This window comes from Melopsittacus undulatus, chromosome 1, assembly GCF_012275295.1.
Source record: "Melopsittacus undulatus isolate bMelUnd1 chromosome 1, bMelUnd1.mat.Z, whole genome shotgun sequence".
In the NCBI taxonomy this organism is placed as follows: Eukaryota; Metazoa; Chordata; class Aves; order Psittaciformes; family Psittaculidae; genus Melopsittacus; species Melopsittacus undulatus.
Window position 1 is genome coordinate 71794520 of NC_047527.1, and position 23381 is coordinate 71817900.

At 35.0% G+C, this 23381-nt stretch overlaps 1 protein-coding gene across 1 annotated transcript in view; it reads right to left on the reverse strand.

Moving 5' to 3' along the window:
- Nucleotides 1–23381, reverse strand: part of ABCA13 (ATP binding cassette subfamily A member 13) — a 181601-nt gene that overhangs the window by 108476 nt on the left and 49744 nt on the right. Inside the window, exons 25-33 of the mRNA XM_034060311.1 lie at nucleotides 20400–20577; nucleotides 17495–17634; nucleotides 13135–13248; nucleotides 11995–12085; nucleotides 8002–8178; nucleotides 5593–5893; nucleotides 4713–4827; nucleotides 3449–3778; nucleotides 1545–1614 (exon numbers count right to left, since the gene is read on the reverse strand). Of these exons, the coding sequence (XP_033916202.1) occupies nucleotides 1545–1614; nucleotides 3449–3778; nucleotides 4713–4827; nucleotides 5593–5893; nucleotides 8002–8178; nucleotides 11995–12085; nucleotides 13135–13248; nucleotides 17495–17634; nucleotides 20400–20577 (1516 nt within the window). The remainder of the gene's footprint in view (nucleotides 1–1544; nucleotides 1615–3448; nucleotides 3779–4712; nucleotides 4828–5592; nucleotides 5894–8001; nucleotides 8179–11994; nucleotides 12086–13134; nucleotides 13249–17494; nucleotides 17635–20399; nucleotides 20578–23381) is intronic.

A 23381-nucleotide genomic window follows, 5' to 3' on the forward strand; every position in this document is an offset into this window, starting at 1 on the left:
TCAGCAGAGCATTAAAGATCACAAACACATCAACATCACACATTTCTGGGTATTTAAATGCTGACACAAAAAAGACCATAGTTAATCATAGCAATCCTAATGAATAGAAATGAATTGCTATGCCTTTTCAAGCTGCTGTTTAGAACAGCAGGTGACACTGCTGCTGGGAAAACACAGAGAAGTTGTTGTAGAAAGGGCTGTTTATGAAGTTTTAGCTGGCCCTTAATTTGGCAAAATTAAAAACAACTGATAAAATGGAACACTGATCTCTTCAATGAATCAGGCTTTACACCACTGTGCTGATATTATCAGGAAATGGGTTACACAAAGTTTAAAGTAATTTCTACTGTGCTAAATTTGAAAATATAAATCTGAATTCTAACTAAGGAAGTATTTGTGTGCATTGACCATATTCAGAGGTAAACGGAAACAAACTCAATGAGAAATTGCGTCATAAAATTGTTACGTTGCAGAAGACATGAAAGGAAGAAAGGAGGTGCAAAACACTAGCACTACAGAAAGCTATCATATTGCTAAATGGAAAAGTAACCAAATTGTAAACAACCAAAACAAAATAAAGCACATTTTGCTCTTTCTCCAATAAAGATGACTAATTTTGATGAAGAGTCTGGTGGGAAATTTAAGTAATATTTTCTGCAACTTTTCTTCTGCAATATTTTCTTAACAACTCTTGTATCATTATACCTTTTCAATGCCTACTGGTTTGGAGCATCCACTCTCTCAATATTGATCTTCCCAAAGTAGTAAAAAAAGGATTGCATCTCTTTATATATTTAGATATATAAATGACACCCTTCGTAGATAGTTATCAAGGGCCCAGACATTCACCTGTTACTTTTCTAAAAGCAGCTACAATAGGGACAGCACTTAGCTTGGAGATAGTAGTGATCACAGTGTTAAAACATTTAACAAACTGTTAGAACATTTAGCCAGTTTCCAAACATGTTTCTCTTCCTGACATTTAAAAATAATAGAGTGTTCTCGTGCATTTCTACATCTGCACAGTAGCTCAGCTGGGATTTTTCTACTGCACCCAAGCTTGCAGAAATCCCTGGTCCCAGAAACCAAGGATGATGTATCTTTGGTGAAAGAGGATCAGATTAGGGAATATTTAGGCAAAATGTGCATACATAAGTCTCTGAACCCTGATGGGATGTACCCAAAAGCACTAAGGGACCTGGCAGATATCATTGCAAGGCCACTCTGAATCTTTGGTTGATCATGGCAACTGGGATACATGGCTGAAGAAACAAATATCACTTGAAGAACAAGGACTCAGGGAACTACTGGCCAGTCAGCCTCACCCCAATCCTTGGGAAGGTGATGGAGCAACTAAACTTGGAAAAGATTTCCAGGCATATTAAGGACAAGAATATCATCAGGAAAACTCAGCATAGCTTCACTGAGAGGAAGTCATGCTTGACCAACGTCATTAAACTTCTATGATGAAAGGGCTGGGCTGCTAGAGAGGAAACTACTGGGTCTTGTCTGCCTAGAGCTTTTCTTCTAACCAAAGAGCTTACCTGTCTCTTGGCCCTCAAAGAATGTAATGAAAAATACTCCGTGCCCAAAGGCAGTTGTAGAGAGAAGACACTACAACAACAGAGAAAGAGGATGCAAACATCAATAAAACACATCATTAACAAGCTCCATGAAATAAAGTATTTTCTGACACAAAAAGCAAGCACAAAATATATAGAGGTTGCTTTCACATGAGCAAATGGTCATTGTTTTATATTTTAGCAATACTCCCCCACATACTGTAGCAGTATTTGCTCAATTTTAAAGAGCTCCGTCACCTAGCTATTAAAATTGGAAAGCATTGTTTAACTCTGTAGCAGGTTGTAGATCATCATAAATCTATCACATACTAAAAGCATGCAATGTCTAACACTGTAAAAGTATACAAAGGAATGTACATTCTGTGAAAACAGCAGTCATCCTACTCATTTTTGTAAGACGAGAACTCAAAGGGAGACAGCAGCAGAAAGAACACGTGCACTGAGTACTATATGCTTTGACAGCAATTTGTGCAAGAGAATAACATTGGACTTCCAAAAATGCAACACAGTCATGCTGTATTGCAAAAGTACATATAGAAAATTAGCAAGTTAGTGATGTAGTACAAGGAAATGCAACTGATAGTCAGTGTAAAAACACTGGTAAGCTCATGAAGACTAATGGGGAGATCCAAAACATTACTAAAATTGATAACCATAACTCAGTGATAAAATTCTGCAGTCTGAAAGTGATCTGAAATTGTTCTTTTTATCTCTTATTTTAATTAAAGAAATTAAGTAAAGTTTCTGACAAAAAAGTAATATATCCTGCCAGCTCTCTGAAGAAGGAACTGCGACACAGGCTGCTACTAAAAAAAAAATAATTCAAAATCATTAATGGTATGGATTATGTTTTTGTACAGAAAAGTTTGTGTTAATTCCCATCAACTAAATCCCTGTGTCTTAAGTTCCTAAGATTTCACCACATCACTTAGTGGCATGTCCCTTCTCCAAAATTATTGCCCTTTTTACATGCTGTTGCATCTGATTTCCAGTAAATGTAGGATATCTGAAGAGTTATTTTGAAATAACTGATTTTGAAGTGTGACGGGTTTCTGATGCATACTTTTCCCCCTCTGTAGCCCAGAGGAACAGAAAAAAAGCAACAACAACAAATTCCACCCTGCTTATTTATTCCTAAAATCTACAATCTTATGCAAAGAATCAAGATATTTTATTTAACCTACTGACACTGAAAAGGTGTCTTTTTTTTAATAGCATATGAATTATTCCACCAGCTTAATTTGGCAGTTGAGTTATTTTGAAAGAGTGAAGCCATAACATGTGAAATATGGTTTTCATTGCATGATGGTGGTATCTGATATCCCAGTTGTAGATATAGTGTAAGATAGCACAAAGACATTAAACAGCCTATGGCATTCATTAAACAGGAAATGGCATGGAAGAGAAACATATACTGCAGACTGTATAGCTAGATAAGCACTCGACAAACGTCTGATCTAATCTCCAGCTATACTTAACAGAGAAACAATTACTATTTTTCCTTCAAACAAACAATGACTTTCAGGAGAGGCATATCATCAGGTGAGCTTGAAGGTACATTACCATTACAAATATTTTTAAGCCAAAACATAAAGAGAAACCATGAGCATGAGAAATGCATCTTCCTTGGGGTTGGGGTTTTTTTCCCAGTTTCACAAAATTTCCCTGAAAATTTATTTTTTATTCCTTTCTACATTCAAAACACTTTCTTCATAGGATAGCTATTCATGTAACGTGTTTCCAGTGAAACAAAAGCAGATATAAACCTGGGAAAAATAAGCAAATTATAACATATGGTTTCAAAACTGTGGAAATCTACAGGATGTTTGGAGAAGAAAAATTGGAAAAGGAAAAGAAATATTTACCATTATAATCTGGTTGGCGAAACTCAGCTGGTTCTGCAAGACCAATAAAACTATGTAGGGTAAAAAACTGATCACATACACAAGGCTGGCGCACAGAGCTGCTGTATCGGCACTGCTAAAAAATACTCCCCAAAAATAGCTTAACATAATAACTGTAACTCCAAAGTCCAGGAGAAAAAGGAAGATGAGGAAGCCATTGCTATAAGAAAAGATACCACTTGTTTTTAAAATGATGGCCAGAGTACAGCTGCTTATTGTGAGCACAATTACATTCTCCAGAAACCAAGCAAAGAAATGAATGGCTGGATGTACACCCATTGTCTTCATATACTGCAAGACAATATAGCAAAGAGAGTTAAAGTTAGGAAACAAATTTTCTCTGTGTATATTTGTTTTTTTTTTTTTTAATTTCAGCAAAACATGTTGCCAAAAAGAAAATCCCATCTCCCCAAAGGATGTAATCTTCTCCTTAAATGATTCTTCTCTTTTACCTTTTCTGTGCTACCCCTTCTGCTCCTCTTCTTAAAAAATATATATATATATATATATATATATAAAATGCTTTTGGAAACAAGCTAATACTATTTCTGAAGCTTTGTTTCATAAGATGAACAAAATTAATAAAGTTGATTTTATACTTTGGAGCATTAAAAAGGCCTATCTTACAACAGAAAGTTTATAGAAATTAGATAATTTCCCAAATTAAATAAGGCTTACTCCAGCAAACAACCAGTATAATTCCTCCAAAAAGAGTATATTTAGCCATACAGAAAATGTATCATAAAATCTCATCCTTCCATATGTTCAGCATCTCCTAAGACTAGCTGGAAATATAAGCAAATAATTATGGGTTTTTTTCTATGTCATCCTGTCTTATACTTCTGACACACAGTATGCGGCATTTTTTTTATCTGGTTTAGGAAGTTTTATCATTGTAGACCACACATAGCAAATCAATCCAATATAAAAAAACATTCTAATCACAAGGGCTTTTCCCAAACCTTTTCCAGCTTCAACTTTTATGAATCTTTTGCTCCTTGCTTTTTGTCCTAGGGACAATGTTTGCATACCAAGAGGATTGATGCTCAAATAATGTTGCGAATCTGTATTGGCAGCTAGAACTAGAACCTACAGCCCAGAGGAAACAAACAAAAGCAAAGCCAGCTGGAATGCAAGTACATAAAAGTACCTCAAAGTTTACATTTTGTATTTCAGTAGGCTTTAATAAATAAATTTTATTTTCAGACAGTAATCTGCCTCTTACCTCCTCAAGATGAATTTCTCTTTCATAAACCAGTCTGCGAACCATGCCAGCAACTGAAACCATCCATGTTAACATCATCATAAGTGGGAAAAAAAATCCTATATTGTTCAAGAATCTATGAAATTAAAATATTTTTTAGCAGAATGTTAACATGTGAAAACTGGGACTATTCTCAAAGTATGCACAAAAGAACGTCTGACATGAGCAATAAGACTTGTTCTGGTTTTTCATGTAACAAGTCAAACATATGTATTGTTACTATAATATTATAACAGTATTTGTCAACAATACAACTAATGCAATCACTCTGTAGGGCTCCAAAATCAAACAGAATTCAGATTTGTGTCTATGGTAAAGTAATATATTTGGACAGTAAAGAGTACCATGAGCCAGTCGACATTAGCTCCACTTTAACAGAAATATTATCACCAATTAATTTTAAATTCTAATCCTCAGGATGTTTTGATTGTTTTACAAAGAACAGTCCTACACTTTTTCTTTCACCAATTTTATGTTGTATTTCAAGACATACCAGGCACCAATTCAGTTTGTATATAGGGAAATTTAAGATGGAAAGTGGGTTTCTTAGCATAATCTAAGTTAGTTGCACAATATGTTGACAGAATCTCTGCGCAGCAGACTACTACATAGTATAGCTGCAAACAGCTCTTAAGGGGTCATTTGCCAGACAGATGTTGTATAATGTGTTGTGGTCACAACTGTTAAAAAACATTTGCTATGCTGTGATATTCTGGTATTGGTTCAATCCTGTACTGAGATATACAGTCACCCACTACAAAGACCTAGTGGTTTCCAAAGTCCTCTAGCATTAATTTAATAAAGATAATATACTGAAATAAAAAGCTGAGGGTTTACTTACAGATCACTGGTATGACAAGGGTAAGGCATGGCTTGCACCTGGATAGCTGGCTCTGAGGTATCTGTCCCAGTCTGTGCTGAAACAATCGCCCTTTCAATCATGTCTTGAAGAGGGATAAAGATATGGTTGTATTTAAACCCATCAGCTGGTAACTTCTGGGGATGGGATTTCCACACTGGGTTTTTAATCAAATCCGTCCTCATGCTATAGAGAATACTGGTTCTAATTGTATATGAAATGTGTCGTGGTAGGAGATTGCTAGAATCTTGCATCTTATTCTTTGGTGCATCAAAGATAATACCTGACACAAGAAGAAAAGGAACTTCGTATCCAAGCTTATATGATATATGCTATTTACATAGCTAACTCATGGCCAATTCTCATGCAATAGTAGGCTATGCTCACCTGCAGGGCAGATTTCATGACCTTGCAACACAAAAAATGGTAGGTTTCTTAGAAATTTACATTTATATAACATTCATGATTATGAAATGTAAAAAAAAATAAATAAATTCACATTATAAATGAGTTTGCAATAATCATTCTTAACAGAGAAAATTGCTTCTGTGATTTGTTTAGGGTTTTTATTGCAGTTTATTCTCTTTGTATTCAGATTTAACCCCTTTTTTGAGGACCAATCTCAATTCCACAGTGAAAGCAGCAGCCATAAAATTCGTTGATGAGAGGATAACAGCTCAAGGAAGTGGGTGACAAATGAAACAGTACCAAATCACTAAAATTCCCTCTTATTTTTAATTTCTGAGCCAATAATAATACTTTTGTTTTAACATAGCAGAATTTGTATGTCTATATTTCTAGCTCTGTATGAAATTAAGAAAACAAAAAAAAGGCAGATGAAAGCTTTATCTGTAATTGGGAAAATTATGTTGAATACAGCAAAATGTTTGTATATTTTTTTGTGATGACCCAGACTTTTTAGGACTCTGATGAATGTGAAATGTTGACCTTTTTCCCTTAGAAAGGGGAGAGATGTTTTAATCAGCACCAGGCTCTCTGGAAGATAATACGATATAGAATACTTTGCTATAAAGATTTTATCTTTTTTCACTGGAAAAAAAATCTCATTTTCTCACTTATGCAAACATTTAATTTCCTAAGACATTTCAAGAGGTTATGAAGGCTTTAAAGACTACAAACAAAGCAAGCAAGAAAAAATCCACTTTAGTTTCATATCTTAGTCTGTAAACGAATGTATGCTTATATGTGAACATATAATATTGATGTGTTGGACACATTTGATTCCTTAAAATGCCATCTTCCTTCTTCAAGCATATGAAGAGACTGTAAGGCCACAGTAATGAAAAAAATACCAAAATATATCTTGGCTTATGCCAGCATATGAACCTTCTCTATGCAAGCAGAAACAAAATAGACTTAGAATTTGACAATTTGATTTTCTGAGGGCCAGCAGGCATCTGTTTGTTTCTTCTCTTGAAGTGGAAATTTCACTCCCTACCAAGTAGTCCTGAGAAATTTCCCTTATCTCATGTTATGGCTTTCTGGTTTTACATGGGTGGAGGGCTGTCATACCCAGATTGTGCAACAAACATGATTCCAGACTGAGTAGTTTCATTCTCTAGAACTGCTTTGACATGCCTCCTGTTGTGTACTTACAGGAGTCTAAGAAAATAAAACACAAAACAACAGGGGAAAAAAGGGGAAAAATATGTGGCACACTTTATATAGGCTTAAATTGGGCTCTCATTTGGAGAGGCTACAAGCAACTTAAAGCATTTTATGCAAAAGGAGAAAGTGTGCGTAATAAGAAAAACAGTCTTGCTTTTGGAACTATTTGAAACTTAATTAATTCTCAGTAATAAGGATACAATGCAGAAAAAGGGTAGAGAGTGTAATCCAAAGGAAGAAAATAAATACATCCATAGTTTAAGAACTTATTTACTTTGAATAAACAAGCTAATTTCTCTAAGATGTTGGTTTAAGAGTAAACCTTACCAAAAAAATCCTTTTCTCCTTTTTGTAAAGCAAAAAATATAAATGTTAAAATTCAAAAGTATGTAAATTAGATTATTTTGTCATAATAAGTAGTCAAATTTACTCAGTATCCTGCATATTTCAGATTTTTTTATTCTACTTTAAACATTTTTGGCTTTTTTTTTTTAATTTATTTTTGCTGGAAATTACTGACCACAAGGATTCACTTAGCAGCTTGACCATTAAAACAACATAATGAGCCTTTATAACATATATTACAGTATTCTAATACTGGGGAGTAGCCCTAAGGTAAATGTGCTTTATGTTTTATGTACTGTATGTGGTTTACTAAATACTCTGAAATAGATAAAACTCAACCTACCTTATCATACACACAGACAACAGTTGAAAAGTCTGACATTTTCCATCAATATACATTTTAACTAAGGCACTTACTAGCCAATAAATTATTTTGCTGCATGAGCTCATGAGCCTTCTCCTCCAATTTCTCAACAGATTCAAAAGGCTGGAAGCGGTCCAGTAGCACACAGGAAGATATATTTACTAGAAGCTGTGACAACAGGTCAATCTGTTTACTTGCTGAGCTGTTAAGCATCTTGTTCATCATAGTTTCTAAGATAAGGAAACAAATTGGACTTCCTCAGTTTTAATGAGCAGACCAGAAAGGTTTGTTCTCACTTGCGCATCCTATAAGAGTAAATAACTTTTTTATTTAAAAAAGGAAGAAATTTTTGAAACATAAGAATTGTAATGTGAACTTGTGGAGCTGTAGCTTATGTTTCAATAGCTTTTGGAAGTCCTCAGCTACATTTTCCTTCAATTTCAGAGCAACAAAAGTGTAACAAATTCTAGAAAAGTTCTAGAAAGAGGCCATGCCCGTGAAGCTGTAGGACTTTTAACATTTCCTTATCTTTCCATAACTACTTCCACAAATACCAGTGAGTTACTGTACTTTGATCATCACAATAGTGATCCATTTCTTTCATTTAGTAATGTATTGGCCAGTTATTCTGTCATTGGCATAGTAAATATTTCTAGCACTCTGCTTGCATATAAGGCATAAACATTTTGATACAAGCCCTGCATTTAAAAAGCATCCAAGAAATGCCTACAGCTCCTCCATTCAGACTTTGATCTTATCTGTGGATCCAGGATGAATGTGTACCTCAACCAAAGCATGACTTCCAAAAACATTGAACCCTTGGAGAAATTCAGATCTTCATCCATTGACAGAAAATGTAAAGATAGTTCTATATAATTGTTTGAGAGAATAACCAGAATAGCATAATCTAGAAACAATCTTAACTCATTTTGATTTAATGGAAATATCTGATTTTCTCAAGTAAAATACAATGTTAGAAAACATCCACCACAAGTTTCCATCTTAAATTTTTTAAGACTCACTTGAAGATATTGGATTTAAAAAGGATGGGTGATGACGGCATTTAATTACAGTGGTGACAGACAAACCCTGGATCATAGGTGTTATTAAGCATCAGCACAGGAAATATTACAATAGGAAGGCAGAGAAACGGAAAAATATATGGAGCAGTCTGAAGACAAGATTGTGGGAATTCTTAAAGAGCCAAGGCCACGTAGTGAGCGATCCCGATACCCTGAGCCTTGTTACTGTAAAGTAAGAAGATTTTTGGCAGGCATAAGCAAGATCAATTGTCTTGTTAGGCCTCTGTAATTTTCCACTGAAAACGTGCAGAGAATGATCCCTGCCAAGGCTGTAGTTTCCCACTGTATTTTTAGAGTAAGATATTTAATCACAATTATAACAAATTGTAAACATTAGCTCTGTAAATGATAGTAAACTCTAGACTAACCAATTAGAGCTCAGTATCCAAGGCTGTTACATAAGGGAGTAAGGGTATAAGAAGAGCACTGTATCTAATAAAGTTTGGCAATCGTTTGATCACATTGATCGTCTCCACGTTGTCCGAGACTCCTGCGTCAACACAAGATTAACAGTGAGAAAGGATTAAGATCGTAAGAAGAAAAAGTAGAGGAACTGATAGCTGGAAAGCTAGACTAGATAGCCTAGACAGGCAAGCAATGACAGGGTGAATTCATGGGTTGAAGGAAAACAGCTCCAAATATTGACTCCGTATGTCTTATTTTCTGCTATCAATCCCTCTGTGTTCACAAGACTCTAGCAGGAGCAAATAGGGTGAATAGCATGTTTCTAAGACTCTTAGCAATTTATAAAATCATAGAGAAGTAAAAAACATACAAACATAAGCACCTTGGATTTCAGCATAATTGGAAATCAGCTTAATGCAAGTGTAGATGGAATAAACCAAGGGAAAATTTGCTTTAATTAGTTAGAAGACAAAATACATAATCACACAGATCACATGATTTTAGAAAATTTGAGCTTTGGATGGAATTAATCAGATTGTGTGTGGTAAAACCAATAACATATATGAATACATTTAAGACTTTAATTGGATCCAAGCAAAATAATTACAGGACTAAGAACCTGATGCAATATGAGAGTAATGAAATTTTAAAAAACATAAGAGTTTTATAGTAACAGCTGTACATGATTATAGACTAATAAAATGAACAAAACCCATACAAAATGAATATAATAAAAGGACTTAGCCATTTTTTTTCAAAAAGCAAAATGACAAAGCAAATCTATAAAAAGAAGTGTAATCAAAGTGTAACTGTAGAAGAGTGCTCTGGCATTTTGGACAGATCAGCTTCGCAAAGGCATAAATGTTATTGTGATCTATAGCTCACATTGATTTTTACTTTTTATATGATGTTAGTTTTATTGACTGTGTTCCATTAAAATAAAGAAATTCTAGTTTCATTGCCATTGTACTTAAATGATATCCTGTATTCACCACCAAAACTATTAACCATTTATTATACATTTTTTAAAGTTCTTAGCTCTGTCAATGAGCTGCAGCTTCAGAAACCCATACACAGATTTCTCTGATGATGTCTGCAACATGGAATAAGTACCTGGTAACTCCAGAGATCTTGATATCTATTTAATGACATATTGTTTGCCATAACCCATGAAGTTCACAGCGTTAGATCTAAACAAATAAAATTAATCTATTACTCAACTAATATAGGGACAGCTATTTTTCTAGCAGACATAGCAGGTTAAGAGACTTGCTCTTTCCTCCCTCTTTTCCAAATGTGTAATTCTGTGGAGCTTTTTTAGTTGTATTGTAAACCAGCTTTACCATGAGGGGTGAGCTATGACTGACCCAGATACAGCAACAGTTCAGTGTTTAAGTAAATCTTCCAGAGAGACAGAAGATTCAAGCTTGAGTCCCTTGCCTAAGGACAATACTGAGCCCAGATTCTTACTTTCTGGATTGAATTTGGGATATCATTTGCCATGTTTCTTATTGAAAGTGTGAGCAGCTTTCAAACTGCTAAACTATGTTTAGCCTTCAAACATAGCATTCAAATCAAGACCAGTTTCAATTAAAGCTTCCTTTGTACATGATGCCACACCCTCCCTTATTACATTTTTCCCACCTTTCTTTCTGGTCCTCAAAATCACGAGGATTTCTTAAATTACTTCAGACTCTGCTTTTATATGGACAGCTCCTTCTGGCACATACTAGCAACCATTTTAATTATCATGCACCTACCCTACTGGCAGCAGGCATACTGGAGTTTTTCAATTATTAAAATCTCATAAAAACTCTAAGTAACTTACATTTCCAGCATAATCCCCTTTCCCATCAGAGCTACACAGAGCTTTGGCTGGACCTTCCCCAGGCTCTAGTTCTCATCACATAGCAGCCTGGCTGTGGATCTGTCCATGGTCCTGCTGATCTGGGCCCAGACCCCTACCTGTCCTGGCCCCAGTATCACCCTAATAGTCCCACCTGGCCACTCCCAGGGCTGCATCTGACTCTGGTTATTCTCTAACCTGAGCCAAATCTTGGTGCTCCCTGATTATAACTGTATCTCAGGCTTTACTGAGGCTCAAGGTTACCACACACAACTAATTCTCAATAAAAGAAGAAAAAACAATACAGACAGCTTTTGATTAAATGTGTATCCAGATTATTTTTCTATTTACTTCCATTTAAAGTATATATATTCCTTTCAAAATTTACTACTACCTAATGGAACTGTTGCTACATGAGTTTACTTCTCCTCCCTGCTTTTAAGTATGGCTCCTATGTTTATAACTCTCCCATGACAGTTTGCCACTTCTAGATTGTTACCAGATTTTTCAAGTCTTTCATTTTGAAATTAAAATTATCCAATCACTCACAAGAAAAAAAAGAGCTAGAAATATTTGATATTAACTCAACAAGATAATTTAAAGTCTGTTACTTTAGTATCATTTAAGTAGGCAAAACATTCAATTTCAACTGTACATAGTTCTAAGTTCAAGTTTAATGAAGGTAATCAGTACATGTACTTTTATGTACATACCATATACTTGCATTTTTTTAAAGAGTTTTTCCATGTCAATATCCAAATTACTTTCTACGAAGTGCTTTACGAAATTGCTTTGCAGTGCTTCCTAAAATGAAAAGTGTTAGATATTACATCAGGTTTGTCTTCTTTAAAGAAATATAAAATATATGTATGCATTCATGTTCAATTCCATTACCGAGATTTCCTGCATAAAACTGGAAAAGTCACTTAGCTGCTCCATGTCTTCTCTTCTTAAAAGGCTAACTCCACACATTTCAAGTAAACAGCAGAATATATACTCCCAATTGTTTACATCCCTGTCCTCCTTTACTGCCAATACTTTAACTGTGAGTTCATTTTAATGTCCTTGCAAGTCTGCTAGGACAGGAACCCATTTTCTTTTCCTGAAAGACTTTTGGCCCTTTATACTATTATCTTTAACAGTAGTAAAAAAACACCTTTAAAAACTGGCATTTGAGAGTTCCTTTTACATTACTTTATCTTCTTTACCTCTTTTGTCAAGTTCTAAGTGGAAAAAAATCATTAGCTCTACAAGAGCATCCTGGCATCTGCAAGTCTAATGCATGATTACTAGCATCATCCCTTAATCTAACTTAAAAGTAACAGTTCGATTGATATGTATGGACAATGACAGGATTGCTCTTATTTTCCCAAAGTGTTCCCATGCATGTTTTCACGAGTCAAACATGGTAAAACTAAATTTTATTAGGGGAAAAAAGGACACAAACATGTAGGATTGGAAAAATCCCAGTAACAAAACTACTCTTTTGGTTTTTTAGTCAATATTTTTCTCACATTTTTTTTATCAGTTACACACACTTTTTTGGAAAAAAACAAGTGATAAACAAACAACTTCCATAAATAACTGTGTAAAGCTTGTAGGTGTACATATTTGTTTTATTTCCCGTTGCCTGGTAATACTGGACATAGTGAGGTAATGTAGGTCTTGACTATTTTCGCCTCAGAATTTTCTCAGTACCGCATTGTAGGCTCATAACCTAAAGCTAAACTGCCTCCTTTTCAGCAATTTCTAAACCTGGAGCCAATTAGATGGGCAGTTTTACATGCATAGAAAATCTGTCTACATTGCATAGAAAATAACCAAAAAATAGGAAGCCACCCCAGTTCACCAACCTGCAGGTGTGAGACTGTAAGGACATTTCCACTGGTTCTAAAAACCTCAGACATCCTAAGCCATGTCTCAGAATAAGTCTTCAAGTTTTCCACAAAACTAAAAGTGAAATTAGCCTGGAAAAACAATACGTAAAGACCAATGAAGTAAAAACTGTGCATAACAAATCTTAAGAAAAAAGAAAAACTGGCACACTTCAGATCTTCTGCAACTCTTTCCATTTAACTTTGATAATCATCAGTAAGGATATCTATGTTTTCTTTTTCCTACTTAAGAAAAGTATTTGCTGCAGTCTCTGAATTCAAAGCAAATTAAAGTCTTCCTGCAGCATGGATACTTCCTACCTAAAGTATTATAAAGACCTCTATTTTATAATATCTCTTTCATACAACCACAGACATGTTTCAGAAAGATAGGAAAACAAACAAACAAAAAAAAACAAAACAGTTAGGACATACTCAAAAGAAAGCACTTGCAGACCCTGTGGACCTTTCCTTCAAACTACTGTGACTAAATATGTAACAAAAGTGAAAGTTGGAAGCATGGTCTGAACAATGAATTGTAAACTTCAATTTGGACCACACTTTGCAGTAAGTCCTATTGAAATTACACCATTTTTTGCCTTAGCATTATAATTCACTCTTGCAAAATAGTAGTCCTAGCACAACATCATAAAACAATTTGTGGTGATTATTTCTTCTTGTTTGCAGCATAGAAGGTCTCAAAGGGACTTTTGCAAATATTTTCATTTTCCTGAAAGAATTTATGCATTTAACTTCTATGAGATTCCCCATTCCTGTTCCCTCTAAAAAAAAAATCCAAATAACAGAAGAAAGACTCAGACGAAAGGGAATTGTTTAAATTTTTTCTGCTTTCCTATTCACCATGGTGGGCCTGGAGGTTCTTGTATCAGAAGCCTTCTACATAGAGAGGACTTCAGAGAATGTCTCAAATTGAAGCTTAGTTAAAAAAGGTCATAAAGTTTAACAAAATAGACAATAAGTAGTTTCCAGGAAAAGATAATACCTGGCCAAGAACTCTAGGAGCACTCAAGGATTAAATGTTTGAAGAATTCCTTGTAGTGTAACCTCCTGACTAAAAATAATCTGTTATCGGGGACGTGGAAAATTACAAATGCAATGCTATTCATAGGAAAGATGTTAGGAGAACCAGAGGAATACAGACTAATCATACTGAAATCCATACTAAGCAAATTTTAAATTTGCTATAATAATAATAAATTACAATAAAGAGTAGTAGTGGAAGTAAAGAAAAGAAATAAACATAGTTGGGAGACTGAAACAGGATTTTAAAAAATAAGTTGCCTCTGCTGAAGTTGAACAAGTGAGGAAGAGGCAGTTGACACGGAAAACCTCATCAAAGACACTGTGAATACTTAAAGTTTATATAAGCTGAAAATGCAAATGGACAAATTATAACAATACACTCCTGGCAAGCCTGAACCTTAAGGTTTGGGAAGCTGGGACAATTTCTGGGGGAATATCACTTTACTGATTCTCCAGTTCTTCTCTATACAACCTTTACAGATTACAGCATTAATCAGAACCTAAGGCAAAAAGAATGTTTAATCTTACATGGTAAAGAAACTCCTGTGAGTTTGTATGCTAATGACTAGCTGGACTTTGATGTTTAATAGAAATTCTCATCAAGTTCTCTCTAATCAATGAAGATCCATTAAAATAAATATTCTTCATAACATCTAGGCTGAATATTGCCTTTGATTAAATTAGAGTATCAACTTTGGTCATGGATTGAATATGTCTAAGCCTCCTCATGATGTAAGAATAAATAAAATTGTATCTTAAGCTTATTGAACTGCTTTTATAATGACATCTTTTAAGAGGCTTACAAGTCAAGTGTGTTTACGATGAGCCAGACAGGATATGTAAGGTTAGAATAAGGAATTACTCAATTCACTATCAATTTTTATAATTATACTAGACAAAAGCCAGGAAACTGAAATTAATGAATTTGCTAGTTTTTTTTCATTCTCATTTGTCTTGCCGCTTACATATTTTCTTATATATATATATTCTTTGACTGTTTCAATTACAAAGAAATAGCACGAAGTTGTTCTAATGTGATTGCCTGAATATAAGATCAACTCTGAGACTCTTTTGAAATAAGAAATGCTTTCATAAGATCAGCTCAGTGGCAAAAAGTTCAGTAGTAAAAGCAAGGATCAAAGACATCACACACTGTCTTTGAACTCCTGGATGCCAGTTGGCAGTGAACTTTTTTGCCCTGTTAGCACTACAGGCTCTATCTGTGATGGTCAGTTACTCCACACATTAGAACTGTTGACTTCCCAGCAGGTAAAACCAGCAACCTCACAAGTTATTGAAGAATGATCAATTACACAGTCTTGATATAAAATAGTCCATGTGAAAAACTTGAAGAATATATCCTCTTATACAAGCATCAATGTTCATTTTAGCTTTACTCTTTTAATTCTTTCTTTTAGGAAATAGCTGCCATGTGGTCACATAGTATAAAAGCAATTAGTACTTCTGTTCCAATTCCAGCAGAATATTTGGTTTTGTAAGGGCTACATGGTCATTTTTAGGAGCTATTTTTTTTAGTAGGTGTGTTCAAGACACTTGGGACAATATTTTGTGTTTAAATTTTGTTTTTGTTCAAGCAATAGCAGATAGACTTCCGTAATAAATGATAAATTTGTTGAAGAAGCTCTCCTATTACTCGCATATTTACACATAAACAGATACACATCCATATACTTGCTTGTTAGATCTACATGTCTGGGGGAAGGGTGAGAGTATATTAACACAGATTCCTGAATAGGATGGTGGAAATTTTGTGAGCTCAAGAACACACAAAGCAAATTAAAAACTCTGCTAGAGGTACCTACCAGAATCTTTGTACTTGTCCAGAGCACTAAAATAAAACCATCAACCAAACAACAACAACAAAAAAAAAAACCAAGGAAAGAACACAAGCAAACTTCATTCTGAACTGTATTACTGAGCCTAGATTTCACTAGATCCATAGGAGAACACAGTGTATGTCAGGACATTTATCTTTCTTACAGATGCTTTAGGAACAGGGTTTTGGCATATTAATTGGCAAAATAATGTGGAAATATCTAAAGTGCCTTATTTTAAATGTAATTGTAACATAGAATATAATTACCATTTCTCACATCTCTTTCCTTATAGAATTTCCATCTACAAACATCAACTACAGCTCCATTTCTAGCTGACTTAAAATTTAAAATTAATTATACTCAACTCTAGGGAGATGGCCTGTTGCACAAATTAACGTTATTTAACAGCAAAATATGGAAGCACTGAAACCTTATTTCCGATTCACAGCAGAAACCATAAAGTTACCTAGTATCTGCTATCTAGCATGTGGGGTTTGGCTTAGTTGTGTTTAGGGTTTTTTTACTAACTTTTTAAAACAGAAGCCCAAATACTACAATATGATCCATTTGCATGGAAAATAGTTACCATCATATTCAAAGTAACTACAGTGTTTTGTTGTACCACTTACAAGCAGTAATGTTTTTTCTACAGTTTAAACTAACCTAATTACCATTCTTGCAATTGGTAATATTCAGAGTAAAAAACATACAGATGCAAGATAAATGCAAAATTTACACAGAACTATACTTAAAACAATTTACAATCCCTCCTCTTAGAGAAGCCTTAAAGCTAGTCATGAACAATTCTTTCATTGTGGATAATCATGCTAAAGACAGAACAGCTACCATATCAAAACTGAAAAGACAGTAAAACTGTTGAATAATATCAAGTCATCAGCATCCACACATATAGCAGCTCATTAATATTGCTGGTGTTAGAAACATAATGAGAAAGGATGTACTGCAGATTTTTTGGTTGGTTGGGTGGGGGTTTTTAAATGCAGCTCAGTGACTCCCTCATAACAGACTTTCGTTCCTGGAGCCTTCCTTCCCCACAGCTCTTTATTCTCCCCCACTAGAGTTCACATCATAAGAAATGTTTGTTGAGGGCAAAAGCTCACTTGGAATATATATATCCTACACCTCACTAGAACATGATTCACATGCTGCTTCTGCTAATGTTCTCATTTTAATCTATCTATTCAAGATTTAAGGGACTTTGAAAAAAAATCTGCTTTTCACACTGAGGTGAAACCACTATAACAAGTAGGATAAAAGATAAGATATATTAAGCTGACAGCAAGAGCCAGGTGAGAACTCAGGGGTCAGAGTTGATCCAGTTTTCTGAAAAGCAATTATCCAATTGCTTCTACCTATCCTTAAAGAAGTGGACATTTAAAATGAAGTACAAAGACAAAAACTCAATAAACAGAAATAGTGTTTCTTTTGATACTCACCTTCTTCATCACCAGGTCAATCATGTTGATGTTTGAATTGTACAGTATCTTCCCATGCAATAAAGGTTTTAGGAGAGTCCAGAGCAAAGCCCCATTAGAAGACTGCAAAATCTCTTGATAAAGCTTCAAGCAAAATGGAGCTGCAAAAGCAGAGATTCACTCACATTTAAGACATAAAACAATAGCAAAGTTGGATTATTATTATTACTATTATTAATTTCAAAGAAAAGCTTGAGTCTTAATTTAGCATCTGCTACAGCACCATGCCAAATATCATTGAATTGCCACTAAGCAATCAGTACAGGTCCCTGAGTAGGAATTATTTAACCACAGTCTGTGATAGTGTTGAGGATGCAGAACTCTGAACATGAGTGTCCTGGGCTCAGCAGTAGCAGTCATTTTTTCTCCATCTTAGTAGCTGGTGCAGTGCTGTGGTTTTGACTTTCAGCCTGGGAACAGCGCTGATAACACCAATGATTTTAGTTGTTGCTCAGTAATGTTTATTCTGACCAAGAACTTTGTGAGTCTCATGCTCTGCCAGGGAGGAGGGGAAGCCGGGAGAAAGCAGAGACAGGACGCCTGTCGCAGACTAGACAAAGAGGTATTCCATACCACAGCATATCATGCCCAGTATATAAACTGGGGGCAGTTACCTGAAAGGATTAGATCACTGCTTGGTCAGGCTGGGTATCGTTTGGCAGGGGGTGAGCGGTTGCATTCTCTCCCCTTGTTATTTCCCTTATCATTATTATTATCAGTGGTAGCAGCAGTGGTTTGTGTTATACCTTAGTTACTGGACTGTTGTTACCTCAGCCCATGGGAGTTACATTCTTTCGATTCTCCTCCCCATCCCTCCAGGAGCAGGGGGAGGAAGGGGAGGGGAGTGAGCGAACAGCTGCATGGTTCTGGGTTGCTGGCTAGGCTTAAATCACAACAATGAGACAAGCAAAAAAGAATTGCAATCTGAAGAGGTTCTCACATTTGTGAAAACCAGCCTATGAACCCCATCTATCCTAAAAGTTATGTTAGTGAATTTTAGAGTGAAAGGACGCACAAAACATCTGCCCAGAAAATGAATGCTGAGGGAAGAATGACTTTGAAACATTCAGACTTACTCCCCACCCTTGGATGTCTGTAGTTTTCTATTCTTACTTAAGAAAGTAAGTATACAGGAATTCCTTCACAAATACAATTTTTTTTATTTGTATGATTTTGCGAGAACCTACTAAAAGCACAAAAGAAAAATAGCATGGCACAACTTCTTGATTTGAAAAATCTAATCAGTTCATTTTTCCATTCCTTAATGAAAAACACATGTTCCTACATTAGATGGGGTTTATAATGCTTTAGAATGTATGTCCTTCATAACTGGGATGCAAAGAATATCCCACTACATGACACAAGATATCCAACTGCACTTGCACTCATGTAAAGACATTGAGTTTACTATCAGAAACATTTAGATTTTTATGTCCAACTTATGTGTTTTGGGGTAGAGTTTTTTATTATTTATTATGAGTGGATTTAGAAATATCACATTTCCAGTGCTGTGAAGAAATATTAAGTAATGTCATTAACTCCTCAAGGAAGACAAATTATTGTACATAATCGAAAACTAGGACAAAACCATGTAAACTCCTGCCAAAAGTTAAAGAAACAAGTGTTTCTTTGTTCAATTTTTTACTTTCCTCAAGGAAACAATCATTACTAAACACAATCATTGCTAAATGAACAAATTAAGAGGCTTCAAGCTGGTCAGTCAGAAATATCAATACGCTAAAGACACAGAAGTCTGGCTAATTTGAGTCTGATTTTCAGAAAGTCATTGACAAATGTCTAGTACACAAAATAAGTGCAAGTTAATCACTGTGAAGGAAGACAGACTAAGTTTCTGTGGCCACCTAGAATTGTTTCTACTTTGATTTTACAATGTCTCATTTACCAATTTTTTAAAATAAAAGAAACAGGATTCATTCACTGGAACTAACACGCTGTAAAGGTATTTCAAGGTCCTGAGGTAAAATGGCTTACAATACTCCAATTGTGGCAATATTCAAATAAATAAATAAAGAAATAATCAAGAAACAGATAGCGCTTCTAACCTAAACAGCTTTGAAAGAGGCTAAGTCACAAACAATCTCCCTAATCAGTCATCCTGCTAACTCCATTCTTCAAATAGAAAAGAAAAGCAGAGCTGCCTGATTACTGCTGTCCCCCACACATAAGTGAAGAAGGCTAGGGCAGAGCTCTGGCTCCCTCCCCAGGGTACCAATCAAACCAGAATCATTTTCTGGCTGTAGAAACTGATAGATGAGAGAGTCGTGATCCGCAGTCACAGATCCTTCCCTAGTGACACTCTATCACTGTATTCTCTCACAGGGCCACTGAGGCACTAACAAGGTTGTTAACATTACTAAAATTAATCAGGGCAAGTCAAATGTACTGAGGAAAGGGAGCAAAGGTGAAATTATGAAAGAGCCAGGAGATTTTCTAGGCACTTGACAAAGAGAATAGGAGTATCAACTATTAAAAACATTTTGTCCAGAGGGCTTGCATATTTTACTGCACAATCATACCACAGTTTTGTGCTCACAGAAGAAAGGCATGCAGCAGTAAATTCTCAATCTTGTATCTGAGAGATACCTTTTTAATACCAAGTACTCTAAAATGCCTAATAAATATGTCTCTAAGACAGGAATATACTTATTTATTATTTGTAAAGATAGAAAACAAACAGAATCACTTATGTCTCATCCACAATTATCTCACAGCCATAAAACTTCTATTGATTAACCCTTGTGCTCAGAATTACAGAGTCAGCTGAGATATAAGCATTTCCATTTAGAAGGGAAAAACTTCTCTAAACTCTGAATGCATACATACAATTTCTGATAGTTTTTCTTACTTGAGTTATCAGGAATGCCATATTTTGCCATATCATCCTCCAATAGTCTCTTGATTCTGGGCATGTCAATGAACAGGTTTGCATTGCTGAAAAATGAAGATTCTTCTTTACACACTGCCTTGATTACAGACTCTAGGGACCCAACAGCTGAACTTCTGAACTGCCCACCTTGCAAGAACTAGAAAAAACACAAACAGAAATACAAATGAATTAAAGTTGCTTTTAGTAGCTTCAGGGAGAAGCCCTGGTGTTCTCTCAGTATTGGTATCCAAGGAGATTGACAAAATTAGATTGCTGTAACTGCCTACAAGAATGAGGGCCTGCTGTGTTCTTTTCTGTTTTTCTGATCACCTTTATCATGGGGGGGGGATGAGAAGAGGGTAATGCAGTTTTAATTGCCAGAATACTTGATGAAAGGCAGTAGCATAATGTACTACATTAAACTTTGAAAAATACTGTGTATCAGGCAGAAAAAGAATGAAATTATCAAGGCAACTGCTCTACAGTTTCCTTGACTATCATGTCACTTTTCACGAAGTCTACTTTTCTGGTAGATTAGACTTGTGTCAAAGACAGCAGAAACAACCAAAACTGTATTGCATATGAATGTTTGCAGTGAAAAGAGTTGCAAATAAAAAAAAAAACAAAAACAAGAGCCCATGCCCTAAAAACCTATTTTTCAACTATATTTTCTAACTTGTTAGATATGTTTCCAGTTTTTGCACATCTTGACTCATACCAGCATTTATTATTGCCATTTGCTCATGACTAGAGTACATCTAATGAGCACCATCATTCACCACATTAAAACAAACAAAAAACCAAACCAAACCAAAAAAACAGCCTCCTTTGTGCAGCTTCATTTTTCAAACAACATCCTCAGTTGTAACCAGTATCATGGAAGGCTGTACAGATGCAGTTCTAAGAGAGGATACAATTGCAAGACAAGATGCTGCTAGAGTATAACTGAAGGTTGCATTGGACCACATGTTCCTCATTACTGTTGCAGATGCCTGTCAAGAAAAGCATGATTAGACTATCAGATATCATTTGAAGACTGCACAACTGGCAAATAGTAAAAAGACTGTGATATGTCAACCAAATAATTTTCACACTGGAATAAATTATCATTTTATCACTGATTTGTTTTGTTTCATTTTGTTTGTTGTTTTGTTTGTTTTGTTTTGTTTTTTTTAATAGAAGAGTCAATTTTCAAAATAGTGCAGCACTTTATATAAAGAATAAATCACAGTCAGTTTAGAGATTGTGCTGTTAGAAACAGTTTATCCTGATCAATGCATTTACTGAAGTGCCAGGTGCTTCTTTAGTAATCATGAAGGAATATTAGGAAGTGTTATTTACAACTCAGTGTTGGCTACAAAAATCTGAGGTTTTGCATAGTTTCAACATACAGCATAGTAAATAAATAATATCCAGATTTTGTAATACCATTATTTACAGCTCTTGAATGAATCTGTTGGCACGGACTTCACAGGGGGAATAAAGTTTATTTATGCCCAATGCTGAATAAAAGTGGGCTTGAATCCTTATTAGTCACTATTTGCACTAGAAGAATAAATGAGGCTTATTTCAGTCAAAGAGTACAAACTTGCCAATTAATTCCAATTCCAATCCCAATCAAAAATAACTTGAAATTTAAATATTGAATATTTATGCAGTAAGCTGCCAGCAACAGACTGAATCTACTTACTGTCTTTCGACTAAATATCCACTGACTCAGTAAGATGTTACCTAAAATTTGGCTTTGATAAAGTGGGAGAACTATCTTGGATGGATGTCCACAAAAACATCGTCTTTGATCCTGTTGTTCTAGTTTAAACTAAATGAAGTAGGTTTGTAATCAAAGCTGATGACTCCAAACAAGCAGCTTCCTACAAAGAAAACAATTCGTCAAGTCAGTTGCTCCAACAGATTCATGGCAGAGGAAGGCTGCCACTGACGATTAAAAAAGCTATCTGGAACTGGATTCTCAAATGGAGAAAAAACCCTCATAGTATAGAGGCTTCTGATCTAATTGGACAGCTGTGTGCTTTAAAAAAAAGCATTATTAGTAAAACCAAATTCATGTGGAGTAGAAATATCAACTATTCAAAAAAAGAAACCTAAAAAATCAAGCCAGGCTACAGCTCGAACATAAAACTAAAATAAATTCAGAATCATTACATTAAGAGAGAGAGAAGAAAAAGGCAATTTTCCTGCAAAGCTACAAGGTGGTTAAAGATAATTCAAAATCTGGTGAAACTAAAGGGATAAAAGTAAGAAATACAGAGAAATAGATATTCCTACTTCTGAGTAGAGCCATAAACAAAACAAGGTCTTTATTGTAGAATCAGGTTAAGAAATGACAAAATTGCTGATGTGGTTGAATTGTTTTTCATGTCCATCAAATTTAGATGGCAATAATTAAATGAAAAGTAGAAAATCCAACCGTACTCATAATGCTCCAGGAAATAATGGATATCTTGTTGTGATGTTTCATAAGGCAAGATATACAATAAATTTTAAAGTAGAGAGCAATTAAAGAAAGAAAGTACGTGAGGAGTAGAGTTTAACGCATCATAGAATCATTCCAGACTAAAACAGTATATTTATGCATTAAGGCGAGTGCTTTTTCCTAAAAAAGACATATACTATCTCTAAACTAGGTGAACTCTAATAACTAACTAGCGTTCTTGTCCTTGAAAATATTAATCAGAATTAATCCAATATCTATGTTTTGGGTGAAAAATGGCATTAAGAAGATATTGCAGGGATGCCCTTAAAAGGAAAGAAAATACTTGGTCATAGAGAAGTTGACAGTGTTAGTCCTGTGAGACTGAACTTAGTGATCAATTATTGTGATGTTTTTTAGCCCTGAAAGAAGCAAATAACTGAAATTTGCCCATAATTTAATAGCAGAAGGCATTTCAGGAGAAAAGATGATCAGAACACAACATGACAAGAAACCAATTACCTAATTTA